The sequence below is a fragment of the Borostomias antarcticus genome (genome assembly GCF_949987555.1).
Source record: "Borostomias antarcticus genome assembly, chromosome: 30".
Taxonomy (NCBI): Eukaryota; Metazoa; Chordata; class Actinopteri; order Stomiiformes; family Stomiidae; genus Borostomias; species Borostomias antarcticus.
This window is the reverse complement of record NC_140263.1, coordinates 6,649,812-6,672,311: the sequence shown is the minus strand read 5'-3', so window position 1 is coordinate 6,672,311 and position 22,500 is coordinate 6,649,812. Positions and strand designations below refer to the sequence as shown.

Genomic DNA, 22,500 nt, shown 5'->3' with positions numbered 1-22,500 from the left:
AGACTGGGACAGCGTGAGGCCTGCTGGGTCCCTCAGTGAGGGCCCCGTGGCCCCTGGTCTCAGTCAGGACACGGATGATTCCTCACTGAAGGGCCCCTGGTCTCAGTCAGGACACGGATGATTCCTCACTGAAGGGCCCCTGGTCTCAGTCAGGACACGGATGATTCCTCACTGAAGGGCCCCTGGTCTCAGTCAGGACACGGATGATTCCTCACTGAAGGGCCCCACGGCCCCTGGTCTCAGTCAGGACACGGATGATTCCTCACTGAAGGGCCCCGCGGCCCCTGGTCTCAGTCAGGACACGGATGATTCCAGTTTTCTCTACATGTTTTTATTAGTTTATGCTCCACTCTGAGACTGACAAATCATCTGTGTTTGACTATTATTGCACCTTGAAATGCACGCCCACCTCAGCCACTTCAGTGTTCGTCCTCCCATCTCTGTACCTGTTGTCCTTTATGTATAATTCATGTTTTCCTTCTACCATGATGGGTGAGAGCCCCTGGTGGCCCGTAGACCTCCTGCATCCATCTTGGTGATGCTATTTAGTCACTTCCTGTTGTTCTGGATGTTTGACCCCCAGGTGAAGGCCTGCTGGAGGCTGATACGTGTAGATTTACTGAAGCACAATCGATAAAGGCTTTTTAATCTTCCCTCCACGTGAGCCTGGATATTCACTTCTGTCTTTAGAGTCAAGAGCCCCCGACGGGCCAAGTTGATCCAATAAGAAGCTGCATATTCATGGTGACACGTTTCCTTTTTACACGTTTCCTTTTTACAAGCCCTTCAACCTGATGACTGGTCCTTTACCTCAGACAAATGTATACACGTTTCTATGTGATACCGTACTGTCACTGTATCACTGGAGAGAACATTCACAATAGCCTGACACGTTTTTAAAGCTGAAAGGGACCAACGGGATAAATAAAGGTGAAACCCTTCCGACTGTGAAGTCGTCCGTCAACTCTAATGATCTTAATTGTGTAAGCGGTGTGTCACGCGCTGACACACTCAGCTCTGGAGAGCAGGGTGACACACTCAGCTCTGGAGAGAAGGGTGACACACTCAGCTCTGGAGAGAAGGGTGACACACTCAGCTCTGGAGAGAAGGGTGACACACTCAGCTCTGGAGAGAAGGGTGACACACTCAGCTCTGGAGAGAAGGGTGACACACTCAGCTCTGGAGAGAAGGGTGACACACTCAGCTCTGGAGAGAAGGGTGACAGAGTGTCTCAATGCTCAATTACAATACTAGATGTGAGGACGAGCTACATACATACATTCCACTTATGGATTCATTTTCCATCCTGTGTGAACAAGGACTTATGCACATTGTTACGTCCCTGTGTGTTGCTCTGTGTGTGTCTGTCTCTCCCCCTCCCAGGTGTCTCTCCCCCTCCCAGGTGTCTCTCCCCCTCCCAGGTGTCTCTCCCCCTCCCAGGTGTCTCTCCCCCTCCCAGGTGTCTCTCCCCCTCCCAGGTGTCTCTCCCCCTCCCAGGTGTCTCCCCCCCTCCCAGGTGTCTCTCCCCCTCCCAGGTGTCTCTCCCCCTCCCAGGCGTCTCTCCCCCTCCCAGGTGTCTCTCTCTCCCTCCCAGGCGTCTCTCCCCCTCCCAGGTGTCTCTCTCCCCCCTCCCAGGTGTCTCTCTCCCCCTCCCAGGTGTCTCTCCCCCTCCCAGGTGTCTCTCCCCCTCCCAGGTGTCTCTCCCCCTCCCAGGTGTCTCCCCCCCCTCCCAGGTGTCTCTCCCCCTCCCAGGTGTCTCTCCCCCTCCCAGGTGTCTCTCCCCCTCCCAGGTGTCTCTCCCCCTCCCAGGTGTCTCTCCCCCTCTCCCAGGTGTCTCCCCCCCTCCCAGGTGTCTCCCCCCCTCCCAGGTGTCTCTCCCCCTCCCAGGTGTCTCTCCCCCTCCCAGGTGTCTCCCCCCCCTCCCAGGTGTCTCTCCCCCTCCCAGGTGTCTCCCCCCCCTCCCAGGTGTCTCCCCCCCTCCCAGGTGTCTCTCCCCCTCCCAGGTGTCTCTCCCCCTCTCCCAGGTGTCTCCCCCCCTCCCAGGTGTCTCTCCCCCTCCCAGGTGTCTCTCCCCCTCCCAGGTGTCTCTCCCCCTCCCAGGTGTCTCTCCCCCTCCCCTCCCAGGTGTCTCCCCCCCTCCCAGGTGTCTCCCCCCCTCCCAGGTGTCTCTCCCCCTCCCCTCCCAGGTGTCTCCCCCCCTCCCAGGTGTCTCCCCCCCTCCCAGGTGTCTCCCCCCCTCCCAGGTGTCTCTCCCCCTCCCCTCCCCTCCCAGGCGTCTCTCCCCCTCCCAGGTGTCTCTCCCCCTCCCAGGTGTCTCTCCCCCTCCCAGGCGTCTCTCCCCCTCCCAGGTGTCTCTCCCCCTCCCAGGTGTCTCTCCCCCTCCCAGGTGTCTCTCCCCCTCGTGATCCGTCAATCTGGCCCCACTAATCATCCGTCAATCAAGTCCACCTGTGTCCCGTTGTGCACCTGGTCCGGTCGTCCAATCACCTGTCTGCCTGTCTCCTATATATGTGGCTGTTTGTTCCATGTGTGGGTTGGAGGGGAAAGGGGTCATGTTTTGATTCTGTTACCATATAATGAATATATATGATTATCATTACCAGGTAGCCTAGTGCAGGATAAGGGCTGCCAGGTAACAGTAGACATGAAATGACCCATATGCACTTCTTCCAAGAAAGTGTAGCGATGCACTGTAATCTTTAACTCCTTGTTAGTTCAATGACACACAAAGAAAGTGTACATGAATACATTTTTTTAGGCATCTTTTAATGAACGGGAGGACTACAAGCATGTCAACAGCCAAAACACCATCTGACTGCTACTGCAGTCATCATGGAAGAGTTCAGTCATACATTTGACTTCTATTGACACATACCGGCAGCTACACATTCCAAAGATGACATTTCCACACACTACCACTGAACTTGAATAATACTCTACTTGAGTCACAATATGTGAGAATACTGTTCTCAATGCTCACATTGTTGAAATCAGGTCTGCCTGGCAGAAAATAATCACACTTTCTCTCAAATGGGGTTGCAAAATTCGGGAATATTCACTTCCCATGGGAATTTACTGAAATGTATGGGAATTAACAGGAATACACTGGAAAACATAATTTTTTCCTGTTAATTCCCACTAATTTTGCAACCCTACTCCCAAAGACTCACTATGATCATCACAAAGAAAACATGCTTCTTGTTTGATTGTGTGAAAACGTAGGTTCCTCAGAACACCGGGCTCATCTGAGACTACTGGACACAAGGCGATGGCGACGGCTCTAGCGTGCCCATATTCATCTGTGCACGCTGGGGGTGAGAGAGAGGGGTCAGTCAGTCAAGGCTAGTGAAAACCTTACAGTGCAGGTAGGCCAGTTTCTCCGGGAGACTCCTCCTGAGCAGAGGGAACCACTCCCAGTGGGGCAGCTCCACCACGCGGTACCCGGCCAGCGCCAGCTGCCTCCTCTTCATGGCGTGGAGCCCCAGCAGCTGCGGGGAGCGATAGCAGTAGTGGTTCCTGTTGGACACCTGGATGGCCAGCTTGACCACGGTGGTGGATCTGGGTGTGGTCAAGTCCCTGGGGGGTTTTCTTGGGCTGCCAGGTTTGGTAAGAGCTCCGACGAGACCGTCCGTGAGGTCGACCCCGACGCGGAGCAGCCCCCCTCCCTCGTCAGGCTCTGTCCTGCGCAGGGTCAGCCTCCCGGGGGTAGAGGTCACGGAACGGGGGGTGTGAGCCTTTTTGTTGTTGGTGAGCTGAGCGAGCAGGTCCTCGGTGAGCGTGACCCCCGTGTTCCTCTCCCAGCCCTCGGAAGACGAGGAGGACGCGCTTCTTTCCAAAGAGGACAGGTCACCTGTCACCGAGGTCACGGGCATGGGCCGCCCAGTGGGGTCGAGATGCACTTCCAGGTCAATGGAGCGGGTGTGAGGGAGGATCATGCGCTTGCGGACGAACTCCTCCCCTCCGAGCAGATCTCGCAGCACGTGCTCCGCGTCCAGGACTTCGGCTTTCTGGCAGACGTCCAGCCGGGCGAAGTTCCACAGCATCTCCGTCACCTCCTCCCTCAGCTCCCTGCCCAGCCTCGGCCCCGTCCAATCAGGGAACTCCTGAGCCGCGGTCCCGTCCAGCGTGAACAAGTCTTTCTTCAGCTCCAGCTGCTTGGCGCTGGCGGCTAAGCTGATAAACTCCGGGCTCAAGGCCGTCGCTAGCAGGTCCTCGGGGAGCTCACAGACGAAGGCGAGGCCCAGGAGGCCGGTGAGGAAGTGCTCGGGGTAGCGCTGGAACTCTGCCTCTCTCTGTCGGAGCACCTCTGTGAGGCTGGGATAGAGGCCGGGGCACTGAGCGGGCCGGACGCCCAGGGAGCCGAAGGCCCAGAGCAGCTTGGCCGCATCTTTGCTCCGGCAGTGCGACGCCAGCGGCGGGAGCCTCTCAGCGATGGCTGCCAGGATTCGGTCGTCGCGGTAGTGCAGGGCCGAGCACGCCAGCGCCACGTGCATCAGTCCCTGGACGCCCATGCCCGGGGCACGGCGAGGCACTTCCCGCGCCGTGACCTCCAGCCACGCCCTGTGGTCCAGGTGGCTGAAGCGCAGCAGCTTCAGGACGTTGACCAGGGCGAAGTCGCTCATGCCCGTCACCTGGGAGCGGGCCCTGTCCACTAGACGGCTCACGGCGCCCTCTGAGAGCGCCGTCTGCGACTTGAACAGGCCCAGGCAAGCGGCGCCCACCTCCTCCGGCTCCAGGCGGTCCAGGTGGCGCATCAGGAGCTGCTCCACGGGCTGGACCAGCTCCTCGGGACAGCTCCGGCCCTCCCCCATGACGTACAGCAGCTGGACCAGCTCGGCCAGGCCCACCTGGCTCAGGCGCAGGCCCACGCAGGCGTACATCCGCTCCAGGTACCGGGGCACGGGCCGACCCAGGAGGCGCCACAGGTCGGCGGCCAGCAGGAGCTGGCGGAGGCTCATGTCCCCGGCCCGGCGGCCCAGCTCCGCCTCGTACAGTCCCAGCATGCTGTGCGTGGGGGGCAGGCCCAGCCACACGAAGGAGCGCAGCACCTCCAGCAGCTGCGGCGGGGAGAAGCGGCGCAGGTTGTCCACGGCGTAGCGCAGCAGCATGACGAAGCGCGTGTCGCCCCTCACCAGCGGCGCCTGGTCCGGGCGCAGACGGCCCAGCTCGCCCAGGAACTCCGTCACGTCCGACGGCTCCATCTGGCCTCTGAGGACGGTCACCTTGTGAAGGAGCAGAAAGGCCTGTTTGGATTGGGTAGGGAGAGGCCGCTTCGAGAGGTCGAGGCTCATGGAGGAGTACTCCGGGCGGCATCTCTGGAAGGCGCGCGGGTCGCCTCGGACGTCGGGGGCCGAGGGCTCGGCGGGGCGGCGCGGGTTGGCGTCCTCCGCCTTGTCGCCAGCGGGGGTTCTGCTGAAGGCCAGGTCCAGCAGGGGGTTCCGGGCGCTGGAGAGGCGTCGGGAGGAGCAGACGCTGTAGCGGTTCCCCTGCCATCTGAGGGGAGGGGTGAGGGGTGCAGGGGGGTCGCTCTCCTCCTCCTCCTCCTCCTCCGCCCGGCTCAGAGAGGTTCCAGGGCGGCCCCGGGGGCGGTGGTAGGAGGAGGGGTTGTAGTGCAGCGTGTATCCCCTGCTGAACGCTGCTCCCTGGGGCGGCGGTAACCCCCCCTCTCTCCCCTCCCCCTTCTCCTCCTCCTCCTCTCCAGGGTCAGTGGCCGGCTGCCTGGGTGGGCTGTGGAGCCGCGGGGCCTGGAGGAGTTCTCTACGCAGGGCCAGAGAGAGGTGGAGACGCCGGGCCACATGGCGACAGAGAGCCCCAGACATCCGCCCTCCAGGCTAGGAGCAAGAGAGCAACATGCCTGAATGACCAGAGGGAACATAACAGAACTCCCTCGTGATTCAACTATATGCACTGTCACTACTTTTCAAAAATTAACTTCATAATAATGAAGAGCCATTTGTTGCAGTAAATGTTGCTATTGTAGGTACAATACTAACACTAGCTAGCTGTCTCTCATCATATAGCTAGCTGTCTCTCATCACAGATCTGCTGTGTAGATTTACAGTTAGCATGTAAGTTAAATGCTCTTGCGATTCAGAGACACAACCTCACCCTCTCTATCCTCTACCCTCACCTGTAACCAAACAATACAGGAGGAGCAGACAGGATGACTGACTAGTGGCTAGTGGGTTAACCCTAACCCTAGCTTGCATGGGTAGCTAGTGCTTGCATGGGTAGCTAGTGCTTGCATGGGTAGCTGGTGCTTGCATGGGTAGATAGTGCTTGCATGGGTAGCTAGTGCTTGCATGGGTAGCTAGTGATGCATGGGTAGCTAGTGCTTGCATGGGGTAGCTAGTTTGCATGGGTAGCTGGTGCTTGCATGGGTAGCTAGTGCTTGCATGGGTAGATAGTGCTTGCATGGGTAGCTAGTTTGCATGGGTAGATAGTGCTTGCAGGGGTAGCTAGTTTGCATGGGTAGCTGGTGCTTGCATGGGTAGCTAGTGCTTGCATGGGTAGATAGTGCTTGCATGGGTAGCTAGTTTGCATGGGTAGATAGTGCTTGCATGGGTAGCTGGTGCTTGCATGGGTAGCTAGTGCTTGCAGGGGTAGCTAGTGCTAGCATGGGTAGCTGGTGCTTGCATGGGTAGCTAGTGCTTGCATGGGTAGATAGTGCTTGCATGGGTAGCTGGTGCTTGCATGGGTAGCTAGTGCTTGCATGGGGAGCTAGTGCTTGCATGGGTAGCTAGTGCTTGCATGGGTAGCTGGTGCTTGCATGGGTAGCTAGTGCTTGCATGGGTAGCTAGTGCTTGCATGGGTAGCTGGTGCTTGCATGGGTAGATAGTGATTGCATGGGTAGCTAGTGCTTGCATGGGTAGCTAGTGCTTGCATGGGGAGCTAGTGCTTGCATGGGTAGCTAGTGCTTGCATGGGTAGCTGGTGCTTGCATGGGTGGCTAGTGGCTAGGGTTAGGGTTAGGGGTAGCTAGTGGCTAGCTGGCTAGCTATCTAACATTAGCTAATCTGTGACGTTAGACTCATATGAAATTGAGTAACGTTATCTAATTTACAGGAATTGTCAATGGTGCTCATAGCTAGGCTTACCTTCAACCTTCAGTAACTCTTATTTCCACCGGGCTGTCAAGTCTGAAGGCATTGATCTAGACACGCATGCAGGCAGTCTGTATGACCTACAACAGCCGCTTAGGTCCAAACCTAACGCCAGCGAATGGCAAATATTCTGTATGCAGTGCCTGACCACTAGACGGCTCTGGTTCAGGCCTACTAGCCTATATTATAGGTTATATAGGCCCTATAACACACCTAACCCTAACCCTAACCCTACTAGCCTATATTATAGGTTATATAGGCCCTATAACACACCTAACCCTAACCCTAACCCTACTAGCCTATATTATAGGTTATATAGGCCCTATAACACACCTAACCCTAACCCTAACCCTACTAGCCTATATTATAGGTTATATAGGCCCTATAACACACCTAACCCTAACCCTAACCCTACTAGCCTATATTATAGGTTATATAGGCCCTATAACACACCTAACCCTAACCCTAACCCTACTAGCCTATAACATCCATGCATTCTGATATCTAATCATAATATTCACACCACATGTTTCTTCAACGCCTTTACATTGGAATTGCTACATTGCCATTAGGAAGCTGAATTTTATTTAACCTTTATTTCGTGAGACAAGTCATTATAACAGAATCTTATTTACAATGGCGGCCTGTTAAGTGACGAGAGCCCCTGAAATGGAGGTGGACTAGAAGATAAAAACATGGTCAAAGTACAAAATACATCAATAATAACAACTAAACATAGACACAAATAGGCTACATCAACAATAGCAGCTAAACACTAATGCAACAATAATAACCAAACATAAGCACATAAAGCAAATAGACAATAATATCGGTATGAGAAGGGAATCAGTGTGTCTGAGATGGCATCTTGTGTGGAATGTGTGGGAAAAAAATAACTCTTGGAAATGATTCAATGATTTGATCACGTCTTTATTAATTAAATTCATTTTTGCTAAGATGTTTTATTCAAGCCATTTTAATTAACACAAAATAAGAAATAATACAAAATAATGCAAAAGAAAACCAAGCATTTGTCCTCAGACATTACAGAAGTTGAAACAACGATAAAAAGAAACTTGCAGACAATGATTCTCAAATGTTCGCTTTAATGTTACTGTACCATGTAGTACATGAAAATTAAAAAGATTTATATATGTATATATTTATATATTTATATTGATATAGTTTTAAAAATAAAAGCGGAAATGTCTGTCTCATTAATTCACAATAATCCTCTTAAAGTATTCACACGCAATAGCTTGATATATTTGAATATATATGTACACATAATAAATAACAATTATATTTACATCCAAGTACACGGCCTCTCCTCCTCTACCAGAGCACAACACGGCCTCTCCTCCTCTACCAGAGCACAACACGGCCTCTCCTCCTCTACCAGAGCACAACACGGCCTCTCCTCCTCTACCAGAGCACAACACGGCCTCTCCTCCTCTACCAGAGCACAACACGGCCTCTCCTCCTCTACCTAGAGCACAACACGGCCTCTCCTCCTCTACCAGAGCACAACACGGCCTCTCCTCCTCTACCAGAGCACAACACGGCCTCTCCTCCTCTACCAGAGCACAACACGGCCTCTCCTCCTCTACCAGAGCACAACACGGCCTCTCTGCCTCTACCAGAGCACAACACGGCCTCTCTGCCTCTACCAGAGCACAACACGGCCTCTCCTCCTCTACCAGAGCACAACACGGCCTCTCCTCCTCTACCAGAGCACAACACGGCCTCTCCACCTCTACCAGAGCACAACACGGCCTCTCCTCCTCTACCAGAGCACAACACGGCCTCTCCTCCTCTACCAGAGCACAACACGGCCTCTCCTCCTCTACCAGAGCACAACACGGCCTCTCCTCCTCTACCAGAGCACAACACGGCCTCCTCCTCTACCAGAGCACAACACGGCCTCTCCACCTCTACCAGAGCACAACACGGCCTCTCCTCCTCTACCAGAGCACAACACGGCCTCTCCTCCTCTACCAGAGCACAACACGGCCTCTCCTCCTCTACCAGAGCACAACACGGCCTCTCCTCCTCTACCAGAGCACAACACGGCCTCTCCTCCTCTACCAGAGCACAACACGGCCTCTCCTCCTCTACCAGAGCACAACACGGCCTCTCCTCCTCTACCAGAGCACAACACGGCCTCTCCTCCTCTACCTAGAGCACAACACGGCCTCTCCTCCTCTACCAGAGCACAACACGGCCTCTCCTCCTCTACCAGAGCACAACACGGCCTCTCCTCCTCTACCAGAGCACAACACGGCCTCTCCTCCTCTACCAGAGCACAACACGGCCTCTCCTCCTCTACCAGAGCACAACACGGCCTCTCCACCTCTACCAGAGCACAACACGGCCTCTCCTCCTCTACCAGAGCACAACACGGCCTCTCCTCCTCTACCAGAGCACAACACGCCCTCTCCTCCTCTACCAGAGCACAACACGGCCTCTCCTCCTCTACCAGAGCACAACACGGCCTCTCCTCCTCTACCTAGAGCACAACAGGACACAACAGAAGAACAGCAGCAGCAGCACACTTTGCCCCAAGACGGAGGTTAGGTGGGCCTCCACCCTTCACTCTATCCTCCACTCCATCCTCCTTCCTTCACTCTATCCTCCATCCTCCACTCCATCCTCCACCCTTCACTCCATCCTCCATCCTTCACTCCATCCTTCACTCCATCCTCCTTCCTCCACTCCACCCTTCACTCCATCCTTCACTCCATCCTCCATCCTCCTTCCTCCACTCCATCCTCCACCCTTCACTCCATCCTCCACTCCACCCTCCACTCCATCCTCCTCCCTTCACTCCATCCTCCTTCCTCCACTCCACCCTTCACTCCATCCTTCACTCCACCCTCCATCCTCCACCCTTCACTCCATCCTTCACTCCATCCTTCATCCTTCACTCCATCCTCTATCCTTCACTCCATCCTTCATCCTTCACTCCATCCTTCATCCTTCACTCCATCCTTCATCCTTCACTCCATCCTTCATCCTTCACTCCATCCTTCCCTCTACCTCTTTCTTTCCCTCTTTTTCCCCACCACTCTAAAATCAAACTCTCCTTCTATAACATTCGTTCTAAATTCCTCCCTTCTTTCACCTGTCTTCCTCCCTTCTTTAACCTGTCTTCCTCCCTTCTTTCACCTGTCTTCCTCCCTTCTTTCACCTGTCTTCATCCCTTCTTTCACCTGTCTTCCTCCCTTCTTTCACCTGTCTTCCTCCCTTCTTTCACCTGTCTTCCTCCCTTCTTTCACCTGTCTTCATCCCTTCTTTCACCTGTCTTCCTCCCTTCTTTCACCTGTCTTCCTCCCTTCTTTCACCTGTCTTCCTCCCTTCTTTCACCTGTCTTCCTCCCTTCTTTCACCTGTCTTCATCCCTTCTTTCACCTGTCTTCCTCCCTTCTTTCACCTGTCTTCCTCCCTTCTTTCACCTGTCTTCCTCCCTTCTTTCACCTGTCTTCCTCCCTTCTTTCACCTGTCTTCCTCCCTTCTTTCACCTGTCTTCCTCCCTTCTTTCACCTGTCTTCCTCCCTTCTTTCACCTGTCTTCCTCCCTTCTTTCACCTGTCTTCATCCCTTCTTTCACCTGTCTTCCTCCCTTCTTTCACCTGTCTTCCTCCCTTCTTTCACCTGTCTTCCTCCCTTCTTTCACCTGTCTTCCTCCCTTCTTTCACCTGTCTTCCTCCCTTCTTTCACCTGTCTTCCTCCCTTCTTTCACCTGTCTTCCTCCCTTCTTTCACCTGTCTTCCTCCCTTCTTTCACCTGTCTTCCTCCCTTCTTTCACCTGTCTTCCTCCCTTCTTTCACCTGTCTTCCTCCCTTCTTTCACCTGTCTTCCTCCCTTCTTTCACCTGTCTTCCTCTCTTCTTTCACCTGTCTTCCTCCCTTCTTTCACCTGTCTTCCTCCCTTCTTTCACCTGTCTTCCTCCCTTCTTTCACCTGTCTTCCTCCCTTCTTTCACCTGTCTTCCTCCCTTCTTTCACCTGTCTTCCTCCCTTCTTTAACCTGTCTTCTCAAACCTCTCAAATTGACCCATGAAAAAATATATGTCAACATATACTGTACAAGCTAAAATGTTTAGAATAGTTTCATATATTTGTAAAATGTTCCTATATAGCCAAATATATTCTAGATATCTATAAAGGTAGTATATATTGACATATACGTCATTTTTTCAAAGAAGGGTGGGTCCTGTTCAAACAAGTACACCACACAAAACTCCATATCTCAAAGAATCATTCCTAAAATGCATTATTCTTCCTATAAAGACTGAATCTCAGATTGCTTACCACCCACCATACCTGTTGGCTCAGCTGTACATAGGCTCCCTGTTACTGGCTGTCTGAAAACACAATGAGCTCAGGTAAGCAGCTTCATTGACCAACATTTAAGCTTAGGTAATTGTTTACTAATCACTACTCCTTTTTTCTCACTTTAAGAAATATCAATAGAGATCAAAACGCATCTAGAACGTCAACTAATTACAAGCTGATTTGAGCTTTCGCCTACATTAGTACTGAAATAAAGAAAAATGCAAAAGAAAAAAAAAGCAAGTAATTCTTCATCCTGGGCTTGGAGCCATTTTGTGTCAGTTGCTCGCCACCTGGTGGCTATCCTCAGTCACTGCAGCTATTGACAGCACAGAGGTACCCACTGCATTACTAGAGATGGAGGAAACAAAGGCTTCTGAACCCAGTTTGTGCAATGTGCCGTCAATCATTCACAATTACAGTACAAACCAACCTCTTGCAGCTCTGATTGGTCAATATCACTGATTCTGTCATGAAAACCCGCCCTCTGGAGTTCAGAAGCCTCCTTCCTCCATCTCAATCTAGCAATCTAACTCCTTCACAGAGATACCACCATATCACCCCCCCCCTTCCTTAAACTGGTCCTTCACGCTACACTTCTGGTTCAGTTTCCTTACTGTGTTCTGATAGTCCCCATAAAGCCATGAGGGGATCGTGTGATCGTACCTGAATCATCTGCCATTAAGCCTCATTACAGGGACCTGTTTCAATAGTCTCAAGATGCATCCCTCCTTGCTTCCTCTCTTCCCCGAGGTAGTCTCTGATCTCACGTGATTGGATGGCTGAAAGTCTGTGCTCGTCTACACAGCCTTTACCAAACGCATTGCGTCGGAGCAGTGATCTCTCCAGGGAAGAGGAGAGAAGTGGACGCATTGGAACAGTTCACCATTTAAATTCAGCAGTAAAAACCAGCCAGGACCAGCGATTAAGGGCTTGATCATGTAAACACACGTAACCCTAACCCTAACCCACATGTCCCATATGCCAATAGGCTAAAACAGTCGTGCCTCAGATTTGACACTTTCCCAAGTGGTATTCAGAGTTGCCCCTTCAGACTGTGTGTGTGATGAGACCAGACTATCAGGAGCTGTCTTGGCTTCTCTTGGCCTGACCTGGTCTGAACTCCTCATCCCAACCACACCGTGTTCCTCTGTCCTCCCCCCAGACACTCATGTCCATGTTTAATAGTGATTTGTGTGGTGGGCCGACCGCAGACGTCTAGAGAGCACGGCCGTCTGAACACACCCTGCGTGCTGAACACACCCTGCGTGCTGAACACCTCAGGGCTTCAGGTCCAGCTTTGAATACCACAGCCATAAAAAAGCAACCCTCCCATTCCCCCCGGCGCCTCTCTCCGGCGTCCCATAGTGCAGTGCGTCCTAGGACCTCCCCAGGGTAGCAACCAGTGTTAAGTCGTACCGTACTGAACGAATGCTGTTTTTTTTTTGTTTTTTTTACAGGTGCTATGTTGGTGATACAGTACCGAAGAGTCTGGCGTGAAGATGGATTGAATGGAAGTGTTTTTCCGGAAGGCTAGCAGATGTAAACACCAGGCAGGTCCTGCTGAGCTAGATCTCCGTGGACTCTATCCTCTCCAGGCGCGTGGAGGCAGGCCAGGGCGGGGCCAGCTGGTGGAGCGAGGGGGGTTTGTGGTCCTCGGGGCCGCTGGCAGGGGGGGGGGGGGACAGGGACAGGGACAGGGACAGGGAGGGTATGGGTGTGACGGGGGAGGGCAGGGGGACGGGGGCGAGGGCTGGGGGCGGCGAGGCGGGCGAGGTCACGGCATTCGTGTCGGTGGTGGAGGAGGAGGAGGAGGAGGAGGTGGAGGCAGGCTTGCCCCCCAGCTGCCCCACGCGCAGCTCCAGTGCCTGGTTCTTCTGCAGTGTCTCCACGTAGCTCAGCTGCAGCTGCGCCTGGTACTTCAGCACGCGCTCCTTCTCGTCCATCCACGTGTGGCGCTCCTTCTTGAAGTTGAGCGCCTGGCGCTCGCGCTGCTGCCGCTCCAGACGCAGCTCCCCCTGCAGGCGCTCCAGCTGCCGCCGCAGGTCGCCTGCTTCCTCCCACGATGAGCCCGCCTCCTGGCCGAGGTGGAGCTGGGCCTCTTGGCGCTGGTGGGCCTCCTGACGCTGGTGGGCCTCCTGGCGCTGGTGGGCCTCCTGACGCTGGTGGGCCTCCTGGCGCTGGTGGGCCTCCTGACGCTGGTGGGCCTCCTGGCGCTGGAGGGCCTCCTGGTGGAGATGAGCCTCCTGACGCTGGTGGGCCTCCTGACGCTGGAGGGCCTCCTGGTGGAGGTGGGCCTCCTGGCGCTGGTGGGCCTCCTGACGCTGGTGGGCCTCCTGGTGGAGCTGGGCCTCCTGACGCTGGACTTTATCCTCATCGCTCTGGGGGCTCAATGTAGCGTCTGGAGGGGGCACCGGGGGCGGAGGGAGCGCCGGGTAGGAGAAGGGGGAGGCCTCCAGCGGGCTGTGCGGGGAGGGGAGACCCCCCCTGGTCCTGGACGAGCCCCTGCTCCCTCTCCCACCTCCACCTCCGCCCATGCTGAGCTCGCCCAAGGCCCGCTTCAAGCCCAGCACCTCCGCCTCGAACACGCCCAGCTTGTCCCTGAGCAGAGACACCTGGAGAGGCAGGACAACGGCCGAAAACTCAATCAGGAGAGAATACTATGTCTAAGTCTATGTTTGTCTATGTGTGTGTGTGTGTGTGTGTGTGTGTGTGTGTTTCACCTCGGTCAGCGTCTTCTGCAGCTCCCCCTCACAGCGCTCCAGCTCCAGGCTCTTGGAGCTGTAGGAGTCCCTGAGGCCCAACATGGCCTCCTCCCGCTCCCTCAGCTGGGCGCTGAGCTCCTTCAGCTGCCCCCGCAGGGCCACCATCTCCCCCGCGCGCTGGCCCACCTCCGCCTGGCTCTCCCGCAGCTGCTGCTTCAGCAGGGAGATCTCCCCCGCCTTCTGGCACACCTGGGGGGGGAGAGGAGAAGGAGGTGGGGGAGAGGAGGAGGTGGGAGAGAGGAGGAGGGGAGAGAGGAGAAGGAGGTGGGAGAAAGGAGGAGGTGGGAGAGAGGAGGAGGGGAGAGAGGAGAAGGAGGTGGGGGAGAGGAGGAGGGGAGAGAGGAGAAGGAGGTGGGGGAGAGGAGGAGGGGAGAGAGGAGGAGGAGGTGGGAGAGAGGAGGAGGGGAGAGAGGAGAAGGAGGTGGGGGAGAGGAGGAGGGGAGAGAGGAGAAGGAGGTGAGGGAGAGGAGGAGGTGGGAGAGAGGAGGAGGGGAGAGAGGAGAAGGAGGTGGGAGAGAGGAGGAGGGGAGAGAGGAGAAGGAGGTGGGGGAGAGGAGGAGGGGAGAGAGGAGAAGGAGGTGTGGGAGAGGAGCTGAAGAGGGTCTGAAGCCAGGCCAACAAGCTCACTCTCCTTAACCACCCCCATCTCACCTCCCACTTGGTCTCTTCCAGACGGGGCAGGATGTCGGCCTGCTCCTTCCTGTAGTCCAGACACTTCCTCTCCAGATCCTCCCTCTGGGCCAGCAGCGCCGCCATCTCCTCCTGCAGACGCCGCTTGTCCTGGGACAGCCGCGTGATCTGGGCCTGCAGGGCATTCTGGGAGCGCTGGGCACGCCGCGTCACCTGGGGAGGAGGAATCGGCACAGGGGTCACAGAAGATCCTGAACCAGCGGCCCTTCTGGGTCCGACCAGGATCACCGCACTTAACATTCCCATTTATTTATGTCCACTCCTATGGGGAGGATACTTAACACTGGGTTGGTCCAGGGTCAACCATGTGACCAGGTCCAGCAGAGCAGCTTTGTGAAAAGTGTTCAGCCTGTTACAGCCTATCACAGCCTATCACAACCTATCACAACCTATCACAGCCTATCACAGCCTATCACAACCTATCACAACCTATCACAACCTATCACAGCCTATCACAGCCTATCACAGCCTATCACAACCTATCACAGCCTATCACAACCTATCACAACCTATCACAGCCTATCACAACCTATCACAGCCTATCACAGCCTATCACAACCTATTACAGCCTATCACAACCTATCACAACCTATCACAGCCTATCACAGCCTATCACAACCTATTACAGCCTATCACAACCTATCACATCCTATCACAACCTATCACAGCCTATCACAGCCTATCACAACCTATCACAACCTATTACAGCCTATCACAACCTATCACAACCTATCACAACCTATCACAGCCTATCACAGCCTATCACAACCTATCACAGCCTATCACAGCCTATCACAACCTATTACAGCCTATCACAACCTATCACAACCTATCACAGCCTATCACAACCTATCACAGCCTATCACAGCCTATCACAGCCTATTACAGCCTATCACAGCCTATCACAACCTATCACAGCCTATCACAGCCTATCACAGCCTATTACAGCCTATCACAACCTATTACAGCCTATCACAACCTATCACAACCTATCACAACCTATCACAACCTATTACAGCCTATCACAGCCTATCACAACCTATCACAGCCTATCAACACCTATCACAGCCTATCACAACCTATCACAACCTATCACAGCCTATCACAACCTATCACAGCCTATCAACACCTATCACAGCCTATCACAACCTATTACATCACAACCTGCTGCAGACGCGAGGCGTAGTTCTGCCGCAGCTCGTCCATCTGGCGTTCCCAGACGCGCTGCTTCTCCTCGAACACCTGGACGATGGCCGCCTCGCTCTGGTCCAGGTTACGACGCATGTGGAGCACCTGGTGGGGGGGGGGGGAGGGGGGACAGGAAGGTGGTCTCTGATAAAAGCGTTGGCTAAATGACGTCAAATGTATTGTAAATGTAATTCTCATCAATTTATCTTGGCTGCAAATGGCGATTGGTGGAAAACTCATAGTGCACGTGTACAAAATGGCCACCAAGGTGGGTCTGATGAGGGACATGGATAGATGTAGATGACAGATTATCTCACTGTACTCTGCCTCCAAATAGGTTCTTTCTTTGTTGAAGTCACACCCACAGTCCGGCTTATGAACTGACCAAATCAGTTTTTCCCAATGTTTTGAACTGAATGTGAAGTCATTGTCATAGTGGTGATGGTCCTGTTATCCATGCATGTCTACGTGTCTTTCATGACCACCCTGTCACTGTGTTCACTCACAATCAGGACTAGAATTTTTTATTTTTAATGGACAAACAACCTTATTTAGTACCTTCTCCTCCTCCCTCCTCCTCTCTCCCTCCTCCTCTCTATCTCTTCTCTCTCCTCCTCTCTCTCTCTCTCTCCTCTCTCCTCACCTCTTGTTCTCTCTCTCCTCTCTCCTCCTCCCTCCTCCTCTCTCTCTCCTCACCTCTTGTTCTCTCTCTCCTCTCTCCTCCTCCCTCCTCCTCTCTCTCTCCTCACCTCTTGTTCTCTCTCCCACAGCCGATCCTCCAGGTCCTGGATGACATCATCGGAGGAAGGGGAGGGGCGTAGCGGCCCGGGGGCGTCGCCCAGGTGGCTCAGCCTCTGATAGGACGAGGAGCTCTTCCCGGAGGAGGAGTGGCCGCTGTCCGAGGCGCTCAGTCCGTTCTGGTAGCCGGCGGCCGGCCGGGGCTTGTCCAGCTTGTCCAGCGCCCCGGTGGCGCCCAGCCGGTTGATGTGGCTGGTGGAGGCGCTGAGGGGGCCCAGGACCGGCGGGGGGCCGGAGCCCGAGCTGGAGCCGGCGTACGTGGGCAGGCTGGTCAGAGAGTTCCTCCCCGAGTCAGAGAGGCATCCCTGGCCTCCTCCTCCTCCTCCTCCTCCTCCTCCCCCCCTGCCTCCTCCTCCCCCGCCACGCCCCCCGGGGCTCTCTGTGTCTCTGAGGGGGCAGGGCATGCTGGGAGGTCCGCCTCCCGCCCCGCCCCCGCGGCCCCCCCCTCCTCCTCCGCCCCCCGAGCCTGTCTGGGGCGGGCACACCAGGTTCTGCATGGAGTGGAAGCTCTTGGGCACCACAGGCTTGAAAGCCGACGGTCGGACCAGTCCATCGTTGCTCTGGGAGGGGGGGGGTGTGGGGGGGGGGGTCAGGTATAAAGATACAAGGTCAGGTAGACACTTACTGTCAATCATTTGGGTTTATAAAAATTTAAAAAATCAAGAACGCTTTGACATCATCTTTCAGAGTATATCTAAATTTGGAATATACAGTAGGCTGCTGTAGCTCTTGACAAAAATGTAAATTGACTAGGCTCAAATAGTTTGGCCCTAACGAGCAGTGGCAGTCTGTTCATATGATAACACACAGCCACACATTAGCATCCTGAAGGAGGAGGTGGGAAGTGTAGTTCATTATCATAGGAACTGTCATAACTGACCCTGGATTTACAGTGGAGAGCAAGTGTGTGAATTAATGACATTACAGGAACCAGAAGTCCATGACCACGGCAACAACGCGCCACCGAGCAGCAGAGCACAACCAAGCGCTAAAACTGCCTCTCAAACTGCCTTCCAACAGATGAAGCTATACATAGACGCGAAGAAAAGAACAATATATATTACCAGCAACTTACACACACACACTCACACACACACACACACACACACACCCGCTGACGGAGGTAGGGTCTGGGTACCCACCTGTACCTGCTCCAGCTTGCCTGACATGGGCAGGATGTTGGGGGGGTTGTTGTGGTTGTCCGGCTTGGCCCCGCCCCCGGCGCCCGCCTCCTTGTATGGCGCCATCTGCTGCCCGCCGTTGTTCCTGTGGTTGTTGGCGCTCACCACATTGTTCCCGCACACGTCCAGACTGGCCACGCCCCTGGGCATCTCCCGCCCCTCCCCCCTCCGGCCTCCTCCGTTCACAAACGCAGAGTTCGACCCGTCTCGTCTGTCGCTGCCGCCGCCATTGCCCCCCGCCGCCGTCGCCACCCGGTTGCCATTAGCGACCGACCTGTTGCCATTGGAGACCCCCCGGTTGCCGTTGTTGTTGTGGGCGGTGCCCCGGCCGTCCCTGTCCCCGCCCTCGCGCTGGTGTGGCACCGGGGGGCGCTCGGCGCCGCCGTAGTGGCGGGCGGAGTTCTCCTGCGCGAACGTGCGCTCGTCCGCCGTGATGCCCTTGGCGTGGGTGAGGGGCGGCGGTGGGGGGCGGTCGTCCAGCCGCGCCCCCCGGTGGCAGGACGCGGCGTTGTTGGCGTTGGAGGAGGAGGAGGAGGAGGAGGAGGAGGAGGGGGGGGGCAGGCTGCTCTGGGTGGTGCGGGTGCCTACGCTGCGCATGCTGGGGGCGGGCGGCTGCTGCTGCTGCTCTGAGGGGCCGGTCCCGCTGGGCACACTGCTGCCCATGCCCTGGGGGCGGAGCCCCCCTCACCACGCCACGCGCACGCCATGGGGGGCCGCAGGGGGGCGGGGCCCACACACACACACTGGAGAGGAACAGAGAATACAGTATATACACCATATATACACACACACACACACATACACACACACACTCACACACACACACACCGTATATATATACACACACACACACCGTATATATATACACACACACACACACACACACGTATATACACACACACACACACACCGTATATACACACACACACACACACACACACACACACACACACACACACACACAGAGAGTGCAGTAAGAAGCCCTCCATATTATCCATACTCTACATTATATCCCTGAGCCACACCCAGGGGGTAGATATCACCCCTCCCCTCAGGGCTGTTAACCCAGGGGGTAGATATCACCCCTCCCCTCAGGGCTGTTAACCCAGGGGGTAGATATCACCTCCCCTCAGGGCTGTTAACCCAGGGGGTAGATATCACCCCTCCCCTCAGGGCTGTTAACCCAGGGGGTAGATATCACCCCTCCCCTCTGGGCTGTTAACCCAGGGGGTAGATATCACCCCTCCCCTCAGGGCTGTTAACCCAGGGGGTAGATATCACCCCTCCCCTCAGGGCTGTTAACCCAGGGGGTAGATATCACCCCTCCCCTCAGGGCTGTTAACCCAGGGGGTAGATATCACCCCTCCCCTCAGGGCTGTTAACCCAGGGGGTAGATATCACCCCTCCCCTCAGGGCTGTTAACCCAGGGGGTAGATATCACCCCTCCCCTCAGGGCTGTTAACCCAGGGGGTAGATATCTCCCCTCCCCTCAGGGCTGTTAACCCAGGGGGTAGATATCACCCCTCCCCTCAGGCTGTTAACCCAGGGGGTAGATATCACCCCTCCCCTCAGGGCTGTTAACCCAGGGGGTAGATATCACCCCTCCCCTCAGGGCTGTTAACCCAGGGGGTAGATATCACCTCCCCTCAGGGCTGTTAACCCAGGGGGTAGATATCACCCCTCCCCTCAGGGCTGTTAACCCAGGGGGTAGATATCACCCCTCCCCTCAGGGCTGTTAACCCAGGGGGTAGATATCACCTCCCCTCAGGGCTGTTAACCCAGGGGGTAGATATCACCCCTCCCCTCAGGGCTGTTAACCCAGGGGGTAGATATCACCTCCCCTCAGGGCTGTTAACCCAGGGGGTAGATATCACCCCTCCCCTCAGGGCTGTTAACCCAGGGGGTAGATATCACCTCCCCTCAGGGCTGTTAACCCAGGGGGTAGATATCACCCCTCCCCTCAGGGCTGTTAACCCAGGGGGTAGATATCACCTCCCCTCAGGGCTGTTAACCCAGGGGGTAGATATCACCCCTCCCCTCAGGGCTGTTAACCCAGGGGGTAGATATCACCTCCCCTCAGGGCTGTTAACCCAGGGGGTAGATATCACCCCTCCCCTCAGGGCTGTTAACCCAGGGGGTAGATATCACCTCCCCTCAGGGCTGTTAACCCAGGGGGTAGATATCACCTCCCCTCAGGGCTCCAGGGCCGGTTCCCAGTCTCTCTGTTTTAAAGATGGAGGGTGTTGATGTTCCCGCTCATGCATGGGTTAGGGTTACGAGGGTTAGGGTTAGGGTTAGGGTTACGAGCCGGTTGTGATGTGACGTGGTGATAGGGTGCTGTGGTTGAGGTGTGACGTGGTGATAGGGTGCTGTGGTTGAGGTGTGACGTGGTGATAGGGTGCTGTGGTTGAGGTGTGACGTGGTGATAGGGTGCTGTGGTTGAGGTGTGACGTGGTGATAGGGTGCTGTGGTTGAGGTGTGACGTGGTGATAGGGTGCTGTGGTTGAGGTGTGACGTGGTGATAGGGTGCTGTGACGTGGTGATAGGGTGCTGTGACGTGGTGATAGGGTGCTGTGGTTGAGGTGTGACGTGGTGATAGGGTGCTGTGGTTGAGGTGTGACGTGGTGATAGTGGGTGCTGTGGTTGTGATGTGACGTGGTGATAGGGTGCTGTGGTTGAGGTGCGCTCTCTGTCCAAAACAGCTTTGGGGGATGCAGTACCACCCGGAGGCCTGGAGAGGCGCTCTGCCGGTGTTGGCTGAGCTGTGGCACGTGCCTACACTCCCCTCTCTCTGCCTCCGTTACACACTCCCAGCCATTACATCATCGGGTCCATGCTTCTTACAGGGATAGAGTACGCACGCACACACATGCACACACACACTCTTCTGTGTGCGCTCCCTTTCTTTCTCATACTTACACACACACACACACACACACACACACACACACACAATCTCTCTCTCACGCACTTACAATGAAAAGCATTGAGAGTCTTTTCAATCTCCTCTGCTGTGCTGACATTAAGTATGAGGTAATTAATGGGTTACACACACATACACACACGTGCACACGCACACAGCACTGCAATGGTAATAAATTCTCTCCTTATATTTTCACTCCACATTGAGCATTCAGATTATAGACACCTTACCAACACAGCAGATAGACTACCTTACCAACACTTACTAACCCTAACCCTAACCCTAACACAGCAGATAGACACCTTACCAACACAGCAGATAGACTACCTTACCAACACTTACTAACCCTAACCCTAACACAGCAGATAGACACCTTACCAACACTTACTAACCCTAACCCTAACACAGCAGATATATACCTTACCAACACAGCAGATAGACTACCTTACCAACACTTACTAACCCTAACCCTAACACAGCAGATAGACACCTTACCAACACAGCAGATAGACTACCTTACCAACTCTTACTAACCCTAACCCTAACCCTAACACAGCAGATAGACTACCTTACCAACACAGCAGATAGACACCTTACCCACACAGCAGATAGACTACCTTACCAACACAGCAGATAGACACCTTACCCACACAGCAGATAGGCTAGCTTACCAACACAGCAGATAGACTACCTTACCAACACAGCAGATAGACACCTTACCAACACTTACTAACCCTAACCCTAACACAGCAGATAGACTACCTTACCAACACAGCAGATAGACACCTTACCAACACAGCAGATACCTTACCAACTCTTACTAACCCTAACCCTAACCCTAACACAGCAGATAGACTACCTTACCAACACAGCAGATAGACTACCTTACCAACACAGCAGGCTACAAATGCAAACAAATACCCCCCCCCCCCCTCCCCAAAAAAGCACCCACTTTTTATTCTCTCTCTCTTTGTCACACGCACACATACGGGATGCAAAGTTGATTTATAAGGACAGGAGTATAGGCCTCAAAACCTAGACCCCAAAAAGCAGATACACGTTAACACTCTTATCTTAACCTGTAGCCTTAACCTGTATTTACCAATTGATCCATGTAACCAGCTTGCAATTGCCACCAAATTGCTATGATCATGTAAATAAAAACTACCTTCATGCAAAAGCTTAGTATGATATAAAGTCCACTACGAAACAGACAATGAAACGAGGCCTACAAATCAAAGGCTACGGCAGCTGCCACTGATGTGTGCATCTGTATCGCTCATATCCAAAGAAATCAGTCAATGTCCAATGATGGCAATAGGCATCCTATGGTTTCTGTTCTGTTGTCAGTCTTTGTGCGCTGTTATTAATCAATACACTCCAATATGTATTTTATTTTGAAGCAGCTTCTTGTTCAACCAGGCTCTGCTCCGTCCAGATGTGCATCAGGCAGCGGGCTGTCCTCAGGGCCGGAGCCGCACAATGAGCAGCCTCAACCCACAGGCATATAGACCCATATTTT

The 22,500-nt window shown here is 54.6% G+C and overlaps 2 protein-coding genes across 2 annotated transcripts; both read right to left on the bottom strand.

Annotated features, from left to right (window-relative positions):
* Positions 1–2,890: 2,890 nt before the first annotated feature.
* On the bottom strand, positions 2,891–7,182 carry fastkd5 (FAST kinase domains 5). Its single transcript, XM_084460040.1, has 2 exons — positions 7,097–7,182; positions 2,891–5,831 (listed from the first exon to the last, which is right to left on the bottom strand). The coding sequence occupies exon 2, from the start codon at positions 5,817–5,819 to the stop codon at positions 3,333–3,335; it is 2,487 nt and encodes an 828-aa protein (XP_084316166.1). The 5' UTR covers positions 5,820–5,831; positions 7,097–7,182; the 3' UTR covers positions 2,891–3,332.
* A 5,819-nt stretch (positions 7,183–13,001) lies between these two features.
* On the bottom strand, positions 13,002–18,043 carry lzts3a (leucine zipper, putative tumor suppressor family member 3a; the record flags this gene model as incomplete). The annotated part of the gene is made up of 6 exons (XM_084460063.1): positions 13,002–14,048; positions 14,157–14,387; positions 14,850–15,041; positions 16,053–16,181; positions 16,826–17,434; positions 18,023–18,043. 6 exons carry the CDS (start codon positions 18,041–18,043, stop codon positions 13,002–13,004), a joined length of 2,229 nt encoding a protein of 742 aa, XP_084316189.1.
* Between the last annotated feature and the right edge of the window lie 4,457 nt (positions 18,044–22,500).

Bases quoted from the DNA above. Each gene is read 5' to 3' on its own strand.
- fastkd5 (XM_084460040.1), bottom strand. From the start codon at position 5,819: ATGTCTGGGGCTCTCTGTCGCCATGTGGCCCGGCGTCTCCACCTCTCT.